At 46.8% G+C, this 16,560-nt stretch overlaps 1 protein-coding gene and 1 long non-coding RNA gene across 3 annotated transcripts in view; one reads left to right on the top strand and one right to left on the bottom strand.

Annotated features, from left to right (window-relative positions):
• The window catches only part of FRMD4B (FERM domain containing 4B), an 82,584-nt gene extending 68,384 nt beyond the window's left edge, over window positions 1–14,200 (top strand). For both annotated transcript variants that reach the window (XM_075287492.1, XM_075287493.1), the window contains exons 12-23: window positions 3,305–3,381; window positions 4,777–4,915; window positions 5,204–5,339; window positions 5,448–5,581; window positions 6,120–6,239; window positions 6,366–6,594; window positions 7,534–7,590; window positions 7,715–7,847; window positions 8,435–8,560; window positions 9,487–10,271; window positions 10,584–10,710; window positions 12,041–14,200. In XM_075287492.1, the coding sequence (XP_075143593.1) occupies window positions 3,305–3,381; window positions 4,777–4,915; window positions 5,204–5,339; window positions 5,448–5,581; window positions 6,120–6,239; window positions 6,366–6,594; window positions 7,534–7,590; window positions 7,715–7,847; window positions 8,435–8,560; window positions 9,487–10,271; window positions 10,584–10,710; window positions 12,041–12,164 (2,187 nt within the window). In that variant the 3' untranslated portion in view covers window positions 12,165–14,200. The remainder of the gene's footprint in view (window positions 1–3,304; window positions 3,382–4,776; window positions 4,916–5,203; window positions 5,340–5,447; window positions 5,582–6,119; window positions 6,240–6,365; window positions 6,595–7,533; window positions 7,591–7,714; window positions 7,848–8,434; window positions 8,561–9,486; window positions 10,272–10,583; window positions 10,711–12,040) is intronic.
• On the bottom strand, window positions 4,805–15,950 carry LOC142218682 (uncharacterized). Its single transcript, XR_012717467.1, has 3 exons — window positions 15,826–15,950; window positions 13,893–14,066; window positions 4,805–4,894 (listed from the first exon to the last, which is right to left on the bottom strand). It is a non-coding gene; the product is annotated as an uncharacterized LOC142218682 (long non-coding RNA).
• Between the last annotated feature and the right edge of the window lie 610 nt (window positions 15,951–16,560).

Below are 16,560 nucleotides of genomic sequence, written 5' to 3'. Positions count from 1 at the left end.
TAGTGGATGTTAAAGGGAAATTGAATCATATGTTCTTATTTTGAGGAACGCTCGCTGACACGTTCGTTGGCAAGGATCTGTCAATCCCGCATCCGTCCTGTAGGGCTCCCTAGCAGGGATATCGTACAGGGACGTCTCGTAGTCACGGTCCGTGTAGAAAGCTTCAGATCCAGGGAAGATTCTCAGCGTCTGGAATGTGAGGACAATTAGTCATTCAGTGATACACCAATGACACAGGTACAAGGTGTGTCCGTGACCTGCGCGCTCCGCCTGGTGAGCCTCGCCGACCTGTCCTGACTACGGGCGCTGTATGGACGACCCGGGGATTTGTCTTCAGAGCCGTAATAACATTGCAAAAACAATTGCCCCTTGGAATGGACCTGACCAGTGTGGCTACCTGCCCCAAACCGACTCTAGGCTGAGGCTACACGTTGCGGAAACGCAGCAGACAAAAGGCTAAGTTTTATCGAGTTTTATCCTCTTATGTCATCTCGGGGAGGAAAAAAACGCCGCGAAACTGCAGAATTGTAAAAAATGTGTGTTTTTCAAAAATAGCAGCCTGTGAAAATATAGAGATTAGGGCCGATTTGAGCCGATCTTGAGATTTCAAGATCGATTTTAAAATCCGATTTCCGATCATTTTCCAGCCGATCCTGATCTCGATCGTGAAATTTGCTGGATCGCCGATCGGAATCCGATCTTTTCCGATCCCGATCTTCAACCCTAGTCAATGCTTTTCTATGGGAAAAGTCACTTTTGGGGTTGAGCCGATCTTGAGATAACCTCCGATCTCGATCCTGCTGGAAAAGATCGGGTTGGAATTCCGATCGCAATTGTGAAATATACTCGATCGCCGATCAGAATCCGATCTTTTCCGATCCCGATCGCTCAACCCTAATAGAGATCTATAGGGGGAGGCAAAAAGTAGTGGATAACGTTTACGGGATTTTGTTTTCGCCGCATTTTTTTAGGGTTTAGCTGCGTTTCGCAACAAACTATCTGCGCACGGTTTTACACTCCGCAGTGTGGACGTCTCCTTAGGAACACTTTGCTAACAGAAGTCATAAAACAAAAAAAAATAAAAATCATAAATTAAAACACATTAACTTTGGAGCTCGGGGTGGTTTGTACCCCACAGGCTGCCGTATTACGTCTCGCTACACACGGTAGACACTTGGCGTCTATGGCACAGGGTCACGGCAAGATTTTGTCAGTTTCCATATAAAGTAGAATTATTTTAGAAGAAACCTATTTTACTTTTGGGGTAAAATAATGCCAAGTGCGATGTGTCGTCTCCCCGGGGTCACTTCCAGTAAGGGCTGAGCCACTGCCATGTGTGTGTAATGTGCTGCTGTCAGACAGGAGGGGTGTAGCCGTGACGTTGCTCTGTTGTGTCACTGGTGGGATGGTCGGGGCTGGGAAACCGGAGTTTCACCTTTTCAGTATCACAGAGGGAGAGTCAAGAGTTAGAAGGCGGCGAACACAGCAGAGGAGCCCTGAGCGGACTGCGGACCATGGGGGCATAGTACGGGGCTAGGTAAGCCGGGCACGGAGCTGACGCCACCGGGCATGTGTTCTGCAGCTGCTTGTGCCGAGACGCCGGGGCTGATCTGTCAAGTCTTCAAGGACTTAGATCAAGTTGTTTTTTTTTGTTTGTAGTGTTTTTGAAAATTCCATTTCAACACTTTGCGGAATTTTGGAACGTTTGTTTTGGAATAGATTTAAATGAATTTTTTTGTTTCTATTTTTTTTACATAATATTTTGATTTTTGATCCATTTTTATGACCATTTTCGAACGTTTTCATTTCGGGATTTGAGAATATACTGTTTCCAAAGAGGACGACTATTTTTTTTTTTTTTATCCTTTTGTTTTTATTACATTTTACAAGTGTCCTACCATAAACAACAAGCACCCCCACTTACTTGGGGGGACACTACGATTTACCCTAGGAGCTTTTGTTGGATCTCCATGGCTGTTTTTTGGCTTCAGAAAGGATCAGTTCCGTGATCTGAAACGCGTTTCGTTTGTAACTTCGGTACAGATCCAGTAGGAAACGTCGTTTCTTCTATCTGTGTCCAATTTTGGAATTTTTTTTTTTTGAATGTTGTTTCTGATTTGTGGAATTTAGGAATATATTCATTTTTTTTATATGTTTTTTTTAAAAAATTTTCCTTTGATTTTCGGAATCCGCTTTGCAGACATCAGCGCTGGATCGATATTAAACTAAATACTAGTAATAATTTGTAGACGGCGTTTTCTCAGTCCCTACCTTTCCTATTAGTCAGGTCAGGTCAGGTCTGACTCCTGCTGACAGTATATACACCTCCTCCCTTCCGAAACGCCTTCATCACCGTATTAACCCTTTAGCCCCATTCCTCGACTGTCTAGGATAGACATCCACTTCCTATTCTAGAACTACAACTCCCATCGGGGGCTGCTGACCCTACGAGCCGTCCTAGCGTCGGACACTTGTGTTGATCTGCAGTCGCCTGCATTGAACTTTAGTGAAAGATATGGAAATACGGTCGCCATTGACAAACTTATGCAAAGCCGAGTGTTTGTAAAGGATTTTGTTTGTGGTGACGGCGTATTTAATGGGTATTATATAACCGTGTGTTTGATTTGTTACTTTGTATCTTATGGTCAGGGGTGTTACATATATTATAACATGCAGATAGTTCCGGGATAGATACAATCAGTAGATGACCCCTATACAAGAACCTCCCAAAATCTGTAATGGGGCCCCCTTTTACAATGTGCCATCTACTATACTGGTGTCGTCCTATGTTGCAGAGAGACCTTTGGCCCTCCTGAGGCTACAGGGCCCGGTAGTCATTGCTAGCTCTGTACCCCCTATAGCTACGCCCTGGAGTATATATATATCTGTTCATACAGCAGACCCCCTAAGCTAGTATGACTGACAGCTATTCCTTCTGACTCCTCCATACACATGTATACTCAGCCAACCATGCATATATTCTAAATCGAGAGAAAGTCACCTCCGCCTCCTCTGTCGGGGTCACTCGGCTTACCTCTGTATATTTTAGTCTCATTGCACCCCTCATTGCTCCATTACACATACAATCCGATGACATTTTACGGAGACCACGTTTGCGTCTCTTCTTTTAGTAGAATTTGCCTCCATTTGCAGATAATAATTTAGTCCCTTATTTTCGCCGTACATAATCCCGCCATGCACCCTCCAGGATGATTTAGCGACTGTGGAGTGTGTCAGACATTACATGGATAATGATGGGGTTATTTATGGGGCGCTGACAGCTTCTTTTTTCTTTCTCTTGTAGCTATTTCAGTGGAAGCAGCTGGAGAATTTGTATTTTCGAGAAAAGAAATTTGCAGTGGAAGTTCACGATCCCCGCAGGTAAGACAGACACAGGCCCGTGCTTTGGTTGCCGCAGGTTTGTACATGGAATAGGAGGCCATGGGGTGAGACTTGTCTGGCCATATTGTATGATGCCTCATAGATAAATGCAGAGGCAGAAGTGTCAGGCTCTTATCTGGGAGAGACCTACAGCCCTGTTTCTACCCAACTTCCTGGTTCATGAATGGAATGCCAGAGACATATTTAAAGACTGACACTTACACAGGCAGAGGTTGTGGGGGAGGGGACAGGGAGTCTAATAGGGTGCTATAGAGGGCCTATGGACAGGTGGCTAACAACCCCTGATATGAGAGAGAGATGGGGAGAGATTAGAGAGATGGGTAGAGATTAGATGGGTAGAGATTAGAGAGATGGGTAGAGATTAGAGAGATGGGTAGAGATTAGAGAGATGGTAGTGAGAGAGATGAGTAGAGATTAGATGGGTAGAGATTACATGGGTAGAGATTAGAGAGATGGGTAGAGATTAGATGGGTAGAGATTAGAGAGATGGGTAGAGATTAGAGAGATGGGTAGAGATTAGAGAGATGGGTAGAGATTAGAGAGATGGGTAGAGATTAGAGAGATGGTAGTGAGAGAGATGAGTAGAGATTAGATGGGTAGAGATTACATGGGTAGAGATTAGAGAGATGGGTAGAGATTAGATGGGTAGAGATTAGAGAGATGGGTAGAGATTAGAGAGATGGTAGTGAGAGAGATGAGTAGAGATTAGAGAGATGGGTAGAGATTAGAGAGATGGGTAGAGATTAGAGAGATGGGTAGAGATTAGAGAGATGGGTAGAGATTAGAGAGATGGGTAGAGATTAGAGAGATGGGTAGAGATTAGAGAGATGGGTAGAGATTAGATGGGTAGAGATTAGATGGGTAGAGATTAGAGAGATGGGTAGAGATTAGATGGGTAGAGATTAGAGAGATGGGTAGAGATTAGAGAGATGGTAGTGAGAGAGATGAGTAGAGATTAGATGGGTAGAGATTACATGGGTAGAGATTAGAGAGATGGTAGTGAGAGAGATGGGTAGAGATTAGATGGGTAGAGATTAGAGAGATGGGTAGGGATTACATGGACCAATATAAGAGTTACCCATAGATAGACTGACGAGAGATAGGAGCCCTAGATGCTATACATTGTATATGAGACAGATATGAGTGTTGTCCATCTGATAGAATAACTCTAGGTCTGTAGACGTCTATTAGATGGATAAATAATACTGCTAATAATAATCTTTATACACAAAGCGCCACCATAGGCCGTAGCGCATTACAATCACATTTATGGCTATATACACACACTTTCTAGGCGGCCATACATGATCCTATCCCGGCTATCCGTATCGTCCATCATGCTGAGTTATTTTCCCCTTTCTCCTGAATTTTCAGAATATCTGCGTCACGAAGAACCTTTGGCCAGAGCGGTTTTGTAGTTCAGACCTGGTATGCAAACAATTCTCTGATCAAGTCCATATGGGTGATGGCCATTAGTCAACATCAGTTTTACCTGGATAGAAAACAGAGCAAAGTAAGTGGAGATGAGGAGCCCGGAGACCTGCGGTCACTGCTTAAATTGTTACAGGCAATTAAGTGTTAAATGAAACATGGTGGGTTCAGCTTATACCATTATCGTGGTGGTGAGGGGTCGTAACAGGGGTATCGTGCTTAATGGGGTCGTTTACATAGTAAAAGCCCCTGAGTAATGATGTCATCAAAGGACTCCTGCTGACACCTCTGGAGACAGGCCAGAATTATATTACTGCCCCCCATATATCACGACCCGTCCCTTTAAGTTATCCCTATTGATCTTCCACAGGCCAAAATCCCATCAGCCCGCAGCCTAGACGAAATTGCTATGGATCTAACCGAAAGCAGCACTAGCAGAATCTCCAAGATGGTGGACGGAAAAAATCCAGTCATCATGGCCAGCAGCGGCAGCTTAATCTCTTCAGGTATATATCTAAAAAAAATAATAAAAAAATCTAACATTCAAAAAACATTCGGTGAAATTCAAAAAGTTCCAGAACCGGAGAATTGACTAAAATGTATTTTGTTGGCAGGTTCTATCGACTCAGAAGTCAGCGAAGAGCAGAAGGCCGAGAAGATTCAAGAACTGAAGAAGAAGGAGAAAGATTTGCAAGACGTTCTGCTGAAGAAAATCGAAGAACTGAAGAAGATCTGTATGAGAGAGGCGGTAAGTGACCACAAGGGCTGGGGGGGTTGATGATCGGGGATCTGATATCTGGGGTTACCACAGGATCACTTCCTTCTTACGTAGATAGTGAAACCTGGTAGTCAGATGATTTTCACTTAAAGGGGTGGGCAACATGGTGGTTGAGTGGTTAGCACTGTAGCTAAAGGGGTTGTTCATTTTGGGCAACTCCTACTAAGCTTATCATAAAGTGATCCACTGATTGACTATGAGCTGTGATCTTTAGGATGTGTGGACTTTCCCTACAGTGACACCTCTGGTCACAAGAAGAATTACACAGCGTCCATTCAAATCAATGGGCTGTCAGTGTAGTGCAGACAGGACTGGTCCTCCACTATGGCCAGAAGATGAGGAGGTCCCACCCTATTCTATCCAAATCCCCTAATAACATGCATGTAAATGGGTCTTCTACCTGGACAACCCCCTTTTTTGGAGTTGGGGTGGTCTTTGAACACTAAACAATTGTCTACAAAAATGTGATGTCTTAATCCTCATTGGGGTTTTCTTTTTTTCTTTTTAGGAACTAACGGGGAAGTTGCCAACCGAGTACCCACTAAATCCTGGCGAGAAGCCCCCCAATATCCGCAGACGAATGGGCACATCCTTTAAACTGGATGATAATATTCTCCACGGAGAAGAGGTAACTCCTCAGGGCCGAGCCCGAATCTACAGCGAATGGAGACCGGACTCCTCCTCCCACACAGGACGGGGTCCCCTCCTTTCCTGGGGTTTTCGTGACCTGTTTTTCTCTCTTCTTTGCACCCAGGAATCCGACTTGCAAAATTTGGAGCACAAGTTTCTCATCCAACAACAAATGGTCGAGGCAACAAAGAAACTTTTGATGGAGCCCGACCTGGCGAAGAATGTCAAGAGGAAGAGGAAGCAGGATTATAGCGACGCCATCAAGAGACTGCAGGACATAGAGAGCGCCATCAACGAATACAGGATCAAGAGGGGGAAAGACCCAACCAAGAGGGCCTCCCTACTCCTGCAAGGTACAGCGGCAACATCCACACCACACTATAAGCAGTCCCATGTAAATCCCACCGCCCCCAGGTTAACACATTCATTATCAGGCCAAAAGGTGAACGTAGCGGAACTGAGCAGGAAGTTTCTGTTATCTGGATCAATAGGAAAATCCCTCAGTAAGATTTCTTCTACTTGTACCAGGATGTACCAGCCACTTTAAAGATGGCCGATCACATCACATCAGCCCAAAGTGACAACTCCAGTGGGACCAGCCCGACAGTCTTAAAGGGGTTGTACAGGGTTAAGGTTTATCTGGCCTATGCTCAAGATAGGCCATAAATTTTTGATCAATGAGACTGATCAGTTGTCTGGTACTCATCCTATACACAATACAGGGTCGGGAGCCCAAAGCGCCATCTCCTGTAAAGCATCCGGGCACCGTCGCTGATCAGCGTCCATTAAAGTCATTGGTAGCTGTGCTGTAGTACTGGTGCATAGCCACTATACAGGGGGCCCGTCCTATACACAATACATGGCCAGAAGCAGTTCTGTACAGATGGTGACCCCCCCATCGATGAATACCTTAACCCTTTAATTGTATGAAGTCTCTGACTTGCATTGATGTTGCATATGTAAAGGAAGGGTGAGACATGCCAAATTTCGAGGGAGATAAGCCGCCCCTGGAGGTGTCCAGCAGAGGGCTCTTCTCCTCTCGCTTAGTCAGACCAGATATTGAGGGGTGTATCAGATTCGCCCCTTGGGGACCCTGATGTGGGAATCATCTTATAATGACCGATGGTTCCTGCAAGTCATTAGATGTAAAGTGTGCATCCTCCTAAGGGTTAATCTGGAATAATTAGCACTTTCTGGATTAATTAGGAATCCATTAGTCAGCCATTAGTGTCACCTCTTCCCCTTCTGGTCACTAAACATCCTGTTTTCCTCTTTCTTTCCTCCATTTACAGATGACATCATCCCATCAGAAAGCAGCTCCTTGTCCGACACAACCACCTTTGATGATGGTAAGTATCTAACGCTTGCTGAACGCTGCCCCCTAGTGATTGCTTTTGCATGAGTAAACAGTCTTGGTTTTGGTTCTCCTCCATCTCAGAGAGAAAATTAACATTTTTTTTTTGTTTTTTTCAGACGACTCGCTCTACCTACAAGGACAGAGATCCTGCTCCTTACAGAATTCACCCAAGACCCGACTACCAAAAGACAGAAGCCTCTCCAGAAAATCTTCCCTCAATGAACAGTTTTCAGACATGCGCCTCTCAGGGTAAGGCACCTTTAAGTGTATACTTACTGCAGCGCCACCACTGGAGAAATTAAGTATTACACACCGTCATGTTCTCAAGTCGCAAGATTTAAAGGGGTTGTGTCATTAAGGAGACTTATCCTATCAAAGGATAGAAGATAAGAGTCCGATCACTGGGGGCCTGAACGCGGAGTCCCAAAGTGATCAGGAGAACCAGAAATCAAAAGCCTCCTTGTGAATGGAGCGCCAGTGGGTTTGTGTGACCGACGACCCGTTCACTTCTATGGGGGCAGCCCCATAGACGTGAATGTCATTACATATCCAGAACTAGAATATTAGTATTGAATAGAATTCAGAATAAATTTGATATCTTCAGGATATGGCAACAGGACAGTGCCACCTAGTGGACAAAAAAATAACGCTTTAATATTTTTTGTGAAAAAAACCCCATTTTAGTAGAGCGATGCAACTGAATGACTTTTTACTCAAGTTATACCATTCACTAAGATCCTGTTTTATACACGCCGTCGTGTGCGTGTTTTATCCTATTTGCATAATTTGGCGTCGCCTAATAAATTTAATGTGTTTTTATTTCCTCCCATATATAGTCACAGAGAACCGACTTCAACCCACAGCAGCCCGTACAAGACTGCCGAGCGGAAGCCTCACGGGGGTCGGAGCATGCCTTCCACTCCTGTACTGACACGCAACGCCTACAGCAGCAGCCATCTCCAGTAAGTCGCAAATAACTTCATGCAACGTACGATAGGTCAGGAACGTGGGATGGACACGTGAGCGGGCGCGTCAGCGGGCACTGCCTGGTGAAGGGTTAATAATGTCTGCCTTGTAGGAATGGTGTGACTATAGGACGCCCCTATCAATGGCACCAAATATTCTCTCTTTCCTATTCGTTTGGGGTTTGTTTGTGGCGGCCAAAAAATACACAAGGTATATTCAAGTACAATGTGGTTTCTTCTGTGCTTGCCGTTTTCCATCTTATAGAGTCACGGCTTATGGCTAGGATATCCCGACCTCTGGGACCCCGACCACTCCTGAGAATGAAGGAGACGCTGCATTGATCCAGGCACACAATGCAAAAATCTGTAATGGGGCCACTATCGACCTTGTACAATTATAATAGTGGAGTGGTGTATATTATGTGGCAGAGGGACCTTCGGGCCCCCTCAGGGTCCAGGGTTTAGTATCAGATGCTACCACTTCCACCCTATAGCTCTGCCCTTGGATAAAACACTGCATCCAATTCTTTCCCTGCACAGCGGCGATACTGGTCCCATTCACTTAATTGGGGACGCACCTAAGGCCCCTGCACAGAGGGGTGGCCGGGTGGGGGGGAAATAATGGAGGGGGGAACTCTAATTCTGCTTCTCTGGGGGTCTCAGAGGTCAGGCTGATCCTAATGTGATAGGCTATTCTACCAATCTGCCATCATGGGACGGGAACGCCCCTTTAAATAGATCTATAGATGTGACAGAGCTTGGGGTAGTCAGCTTGGGAGCCCACCAAACCCCCCCAATGATCAGCAGCACACATTTCCGTGATCGCCACTGGCCCTTCAGGGTGTCCCCAGGCGTATCCTAAGCATAGGACGGCTCCTCTATGTTACCTTGACACTACAATGTGTTTGTTTCTGCTTTGCCAGGAATGAAGGGATGAGCCATAATGGCCGGCAGCGGCGGGGCAGCCTAGAATCCCACACTCCTCTCATCGTGGACGCCGTCGATGGAAGCGCAACCTTCTCCATCTCCAAGAGTCAGAGAAGTAACAGCACCGAGGTCCTGGATGACGGATCCTCCTACACCAGCCAGTCGAGCTCGGAGTATTACAGCACGCCGCCAAAACAAAACTACTGCTACACCACGCAGACCCTGGACAATCGCCCCCGGGATAGGCGGCGGCACAAGAAGCAAAACTTCTCTGCGGCAAACTCTGGCAGTATGCCCAACCTGGCCCATAAGGACGCCCGCAACAGTGTGTACCAGATGAGCCAGAACCAGCCGACCTCCAGCTACTACATCCCCGGATACTCCGCCTACCACGATGGCGACCCCTACTACAACACAGGCTACATCTACGAGAACGACACGGAGGGACAGTACAGCGTTAACCCCTCGTACCGCTCCTCCATGCACTACGGCTACGACCACTATGCGAGGTACGAGTCCGACCAGTTTGTGCCTCTCAACGCTTATGCAACGCTAAGGCTTCCGAAAAAGAAAGCTGTAAAGACGACCGAACAGATAACCAAGAACATTAACAAGGCCATCGTGGCCGAACATTTAAGGGGGTGGTACCAGCGGGCGTCGTTTCAGAAAGATACCACCCACGGAATGATTGAGTCGGAACGCGGGTCACAGAGGAGTCTCTGTTATGCGTCTATGCAAGTTCCCTCATCTCCCAGCATCAGGGCGCCATCTTGTTCATCCGGTAAGTCAGGGTCGTCTTTCCGAGGGGTGGTCACGTTATAGTATATTTAGAGGGGATGTCTAGCACAGCGGATAGGTCATCATTATGTGATCAGTGGGACCGCCACAGATCAGCTGCTTGAAGAGGCACTTACAAGTCCCTTGTTCATAAGTCACATGGTACAGCATCAGATCGGTCACATTCAAGTGCAATACCCGGCACAGCCACTACACAATGTACGGCGCTGCAGCCTCAATGGGAAAAAAAAAAAAAAAAAAAGATAATCCGAGTTTTTGGAAAACCTTTATCGTTCTTGTTTTCTGTGTGTTCCAGTGTCTTCCACAAGCACAGCAGGGAGTCGGTGGGCACACAGCGGCACCTTGGTGTACCCAAACACCGTACCTCACACGTCCTACACCGGATACTCCACTGCGTACAGCAGCACCCCTCTGCCCAGCAGGTGAGTCCCGGATTGTGGCCAGACTGGTTTAGCCGCTGTTTGTAGATTCTCGACTTCCACCGACCCAGAACATGTTGAAAACGCCCCCCCCCCCATCAGTCACTCCATGTTTTCTTTAGTATTGTGTGTGTAAGGTCAGTAATGTTTAGAAGACATGGGAGAAAGCCGTTAGAGGCGCAGGATGCCCTCCGTTCCAAAACACTGACCCCATTCATCTGTGCTGAAATAGAGGCCATTGTGACATCCTCCGAGTCCACAATGTACATAGGACAGGAGCCAACGTGATAGCCACCATCTACCGTTTAGGTTCATGTGGATTTACTTGAATTTAAAGGAGATTTTTGGGGTCATATTAATGACCTGACCTTAAGAAAGCTCTTCCGTATTTGATCAATGGGAGTTCAACACCTGGGGCCTCCACAGATCAGCTGGTATAAGAGACAGGCGGGTGCTGCACCATGCCTTACATATTGTGCTCAACTATATTCACTAGAATGAGACTGAGCTGCTGCTGTCCCATGTGACTGATGAAGTGACATCACCGGGCCGTCCACCAGACACATAGTGATGACCTCTCACCTGCGCCCGGTCTCCGCTTTGTAAGTTTCCATCTTCTGCCCGAGAAACTGGACAGGAGATGGAAAGCGGCAGTCAGTGACCGGCCGTGAGCGTCTTCTGGTCTCTGCGGCGAAACCATTTTTTTTCTTTAACCGGACACAAAGTCCTCCATGTCCGACTTTGTGTCCTGTTAAAAAAAATTTGTTTCGCTGCGGAGACCAGAAGACGCTCACGGGCGGTCACTGACTGCCGGTTTCCGTCTCTTGTCCAGTTTCGCGCAAAGTGGAGACCGGGCGCAGGTGTGAACCCGCTTTTAGGGGGCATTCACATGATGTAATGCAGCGTTGATTCTGACACACAAACTCGTTTCAGAATCAGCGCTGTAAAACAGAATCCCATTCACTTCCATGGGTTCCATTGAGCACATGCAACACATTGAAGTCAATGGGATTCTGTTTTGCAGCGCTGATTCTGACACGAGTTTACTTTTTAGAATAAATGCCACCGTTACATCATGTGAATGCCCCCTTACGGGGTTTTCAGGATTACTAATAAAGGATCTGCTTTTTGTTCACGAAACAGCGCCACTTCTGGTTGTAGGCCATCTCTATTATTGCAGGTCCTGTGCAGTAAATTGAATGTAGCTGACCTGCAATACCATCTGCAGCCTGTAGACAGAGGTGGCACTGCAGACAGTTTATCTAATACTGGAAACTCCTTTAACCAAGCCCTGTCTACCATATGTTCTGAACATTTCCATTTCCATCCACAGAACTTTCGTCACGTACACTCCCCAAATGGACGACCCGGACGTCGCCCCCCTAAGTGACGACCCCCTTCAGAACGAACAAGACCTCTTATGGCACGAAGACTCCAAGCCAGGGACCTTAGTATGAAGCGTCCGACCCTCAACACTTCCCCCCAATCTCCACTCATCACCTCACGTGCCTTGCAGCGAGACCGCTGATTTTGCAAAATCCGCCAAGTCCCGGTCACCAGGATCGGAGGCTGACAAGGCGCAGGCTAGCGGCTCATACTACAGGCGCGGGTCTAAGAATGAATTTATTAAAAGCACTTTTTTTTTTTTTTTTCTTTAATTTTTGGAAAACTTTATGACAAGAACAACTGTGAAGACAACTAGTGGCTGAAATGGAGTACTGCAGGACAGGGAAAGCACAAAGACTTTGGAACGGGATTAACCCTTTGCAGTCAGTATTGGACCGTTCATATGAAGGATTATACCGCGAATACAATGCCATGTCTCTTTAGGAAAAAAAAATCCAATGCTTCCAAAAAGTCTAAACCGAACCCCCCCCCCCCCAAAATCTGTATATAGGAGGACGTGTATATAGGTTTTCTTGGCTACTTTTTATCGGCGTTGTATACGGTTTTTTTACAGCGACCCTCCCGATACTTTGCGACGAATGAATTTCTTATGGTACAGCTTGTTTTGTTTTGTTTTTTATTTTGGGAGGTTTTTTTTATATCTATATATACGGAACGGTTATAATCTGCTGGTCAGGTGTCACTTCTATCTTTTTATTATTTGCAATGGAACAATTGTGGAACAGGAGTTTGTTGTGCGGAAGGTACGGGAGGAGGTCTGTAAGCTTGTCGGGGCTCCGAAATGACGATTTATTAGATTTCCAGAAATTAAAAATACTAAAATAAAACCTTTCATAGTGTAATATATTGATCTTGGTGCAAAGAAGAAATAGCGCCACTCCTCTGGATAGGTTGCATCTGGTATTGCAACATTGAAGTGAACTGCAATACCGCAAACAACCTGTGGTCAAGGGTGGCGCTGTTTCATTGGAACGTCCTGTCCTGGTTTTTTAATCCTTTAAGGATTCTGTTTTGTATGCAAAGGAAAGGGGCAGCCATTATTGACCTGATCTGATAAACGAGCCCATCAATGGCCGCCCTATGTGGCGCCACCCTCGGGGGTCCAGTAAAATGGCTGCATATTTGCACAGCAAAGCACATTTATAAGCTATTATTAAACAGGGGTGCATATAAAACAAAGGGGGACCCGAAAAACACCCCACCTTATGCTGATCCGTGATACCCCTCCATGCCGATTGGTTGCACCTGTAGGTCAGACGGTGACTTGTTGGCTATACAAGAGGTGGGTGAGCCGGGCCCATGTCCTCTATACCCGCTGCATATATGTCCCTGTATATGGCAGTGACTTGTAATACCAGATACAACCTATGGCCAAGAGTGGCGCTGTTTATTTAAAACTAAGCTGGGCAGGATCTTGCTCCTCCCCCATGACACATATTCAGGCTCCACCTGGGGCCGTCGATTCCTTTTCTATAGAAATAATCTGATCTCCGCCTTGCACTATAGCAGAGCCCAGAGATGTAGCGTAGTACAAACCAAACGCAGGAGGGGCAGCTGCTCCGTAGAGTTGTGCGGACGCCACTTTGACATTTCACAGAGATTTCTGGGGCTTTGCTTGTTTGCAAGAGCTGCAGGTTTTTCCAGAAATTGCAAAAAAAAAAAAAAATTCTAAAACTTACTGAGCGGAACGTAAAGGTTTCGGTGCTTTGCAAAAGTCATCACAACCCTGGCCTGACAACAGCAGGGTAAGGCGTGCTGAGACAGGTGCGTGCACTCACCCCCACCGGCCGTATTCCAAGGGATTAACCAGTTTTCTGCTAGACAGGCTTGCAGGCCCCGCCCACAACCTCAGGCTCCTCCCACGGCCGTGTGCGAGGTTGGCTGTGTGTGTTCGTCTCTATCTGTTGTGTGAAGGGTTGAGAATGGAGCTGGTCCTTAGTCATTTGGGAGATCTGGGGATAGACATGAGAAGCGTATTTATTAGTTTTGTACAGCACCTTCTGGACACATCGCAACTTTTTTGCATTTAAACTTCTGGAGCCGATTTTTTTTGTAAGGGTCCGATAATAAAAGAAATTGTGATGGATGGCGTGTCTGCGTGCGGATTATTGCTCCTTATATTTGCACAACTACTACACATACATGTGCCTGGACATTCACATGGATGACTTACAGATAACTGCTTGCACCTTCACCAACCCATTGATATACTTCAGTGAGCCTGGGCCGCAAAACAAGACAGGTATAGGATGTGTCCTGAATACACCGGGGGCCATATAGGGATTCAGTCATATGGCCAAATGTCTACTGAGGTCAACATGAGACCTTACTGAGTACAGGATGAAGATACAGAGAGTATAGAAGATATGGACGCCCTAATAATATTGGCCGGGACTTACAGGCTTCCGCCTATGGAGGTTGCAGGGGTAGCTGTCACTAACGGACTACATACAATATACCGCTATTCTACATGGCACAAGGGCCCGTTACAGATTTACTAATGGGGCCCAAGAGCTTCAAGCCTCTGATATTTGCTGATATAACGTCCCCCCTCAGGCCAGGTAGACATTTCGTGGTCCTATCCCCACCATATCGCCGATGACTTCTACAAACAAGTCCGGATTCCATCTCCCCAAGTTCACCAAGCGTGTAGCTATAGAGCAGGGGGCAGCGACCTGCAACACTCCAGCTGCTGTGGAACTACAACTCCCAGCATGCTCCATTCACTTCCATGGGACTTCCAAGAACAACAGAGCAGGTATGCATGCTGGGAGTTGTAGTTTTACAACAGCTAGAGCGCTGGAGGTTGCCTACCCCTGCTATAGGGGATGCGGCCCCATCCTGGAACCTGAAGGGGCCCCTAAGCTCCCTCTGCCACATAACATATACCGCTATTCTACACCGTACAGGGTAGGCAGGAGCCCCGTGATCGATTTTGCATTTGAGTCCAGGAGCCCCAAGGATAAGTCCAATGCAAAGCTCAGGCCATTTTCCTAGTGAAGGGTCACAAAGACAGAACAATTCCTACAATAGGGTTATATAAATAACTAAATGGAAAGGATTCCCCGGTCAGAGCTGGGGACCGTCCGCTAGGGCTGCTCTTACACGTCCGTATTGAATGTACGGTCCGCAAGCTGCTGATCGGCAACATGGGCTCTGCAGATGTCCGTGTCCTGCAGCACTCGCCCATAGAGTTGTATGGGCGAGTCCGTGCAGTGCCGCAATTCACGGCCATTACGTACATGTTCTACTAATTGCGGACTACAGTTGCGGCCCGGCCATACCACGGATAAAATATCTGGTGGTGTAAGAGGCTGCATTGAATATAATGTGTCCGCAATCGAAAACCCTCAATTGTGGACTTACATTACGGCCGTGTAAGACCAGCCTAAGTCTCTGCTGAGCTGGTCCGACCCTGACTATGACCAGAAGTCATACAAACCAGTCAGGTCACGTATATGTATATAGAAATACTGCCACCTAGTGTCAGACTAGCATATGTACAACATATACACAGGAAATAAATTGTAACCGGATAACTTGCCTAGATCCAAGTCCTATCCTACAGCACAGTATATAGTGCAGAGAGGTCCTCAGAGCACAACCATGTAGGTTTCCACCCAGTCAGGAGGTGGCGCTCTTCACTCTGACCAATAGATGAGATTCCTGGACAAGTAGAAGGTTCAAATCTATAAAATGTAGAATTTTTACCCAATTTGTAAATAATAACTTTGCTATTTGCAGATCCCCAGAACACGTTGTTGTTCCCGGTCCTCGTCTCCAGGGAAAGAAAGGTATCACAATATCCAGGATCCGTGACTGTCACCGAGCCGGCCGCCCTGTAATCCTGACCTGATCCTCCTCACTGATATTTATACCCTCCGTTCCTATAACACAACACGGGTCTCCTTGGATCTCGGCGCTACTTGTGAAATGGAAAAGCCGAATAGATGCCAAGTCTATCCAATGCGACGTACTCGGGGCATATGGGCGTCATATATGGAGATCTGCAGTCCAGGACGCCCCTGTATGCTGAGGACCAGGGCGTCATATATGGAGATCTGCAGTCCAGGACGCCCCTGTATGCTGAGGACCAGGGCGTCATATATGGAGATCTGCAGTCCAGGACGCCCCTGTATGCTGAGGACCAGGGCGTCATATATGGAGATCTGCAGTCCAGGACGCCCCTGTATGCTGAGGACCAGGGCGTCATATATGGAGATCTGCAGTCCAGGACGCCCCTATATGCTGAGGACCAGGGCGTCATATATGGAGATCTGCAGTCCAGGACGCCCCTATATGCTGAGGACCAGGGCGTCATATATGGAGATCTGCAGTCCAGGACGCCCCTATATGCTGAGGACCAGGGCGTCATATATGGAGATCTGCAGTCCAGGACGCCCCTATATGCTGAGGACCAGGGCGTCATATATGGAGATCTGCAGT

Source organism: Leptodactylus fuscus, chromosome 9 (assembly GCF_031893055.1).
Source record: "Leptodactylus fuscus isolate aLepFus1 chromosome 9, aLepFus1.hap2, whole genome shotgun sequence".
NCBI classification, from domain to species: domain Eukaryota; kingdom Metazoa; phylum Chordata; class Amphibia; order Anura; family Leptodactylidae; genus Leptodactylus; species Leptodactylus fuscus.
The sequence above is the reverse complement of the archived record's forward strand: the minus strand, read 5'-3'. Positions and strand labels throughout refer to the sequence as shown.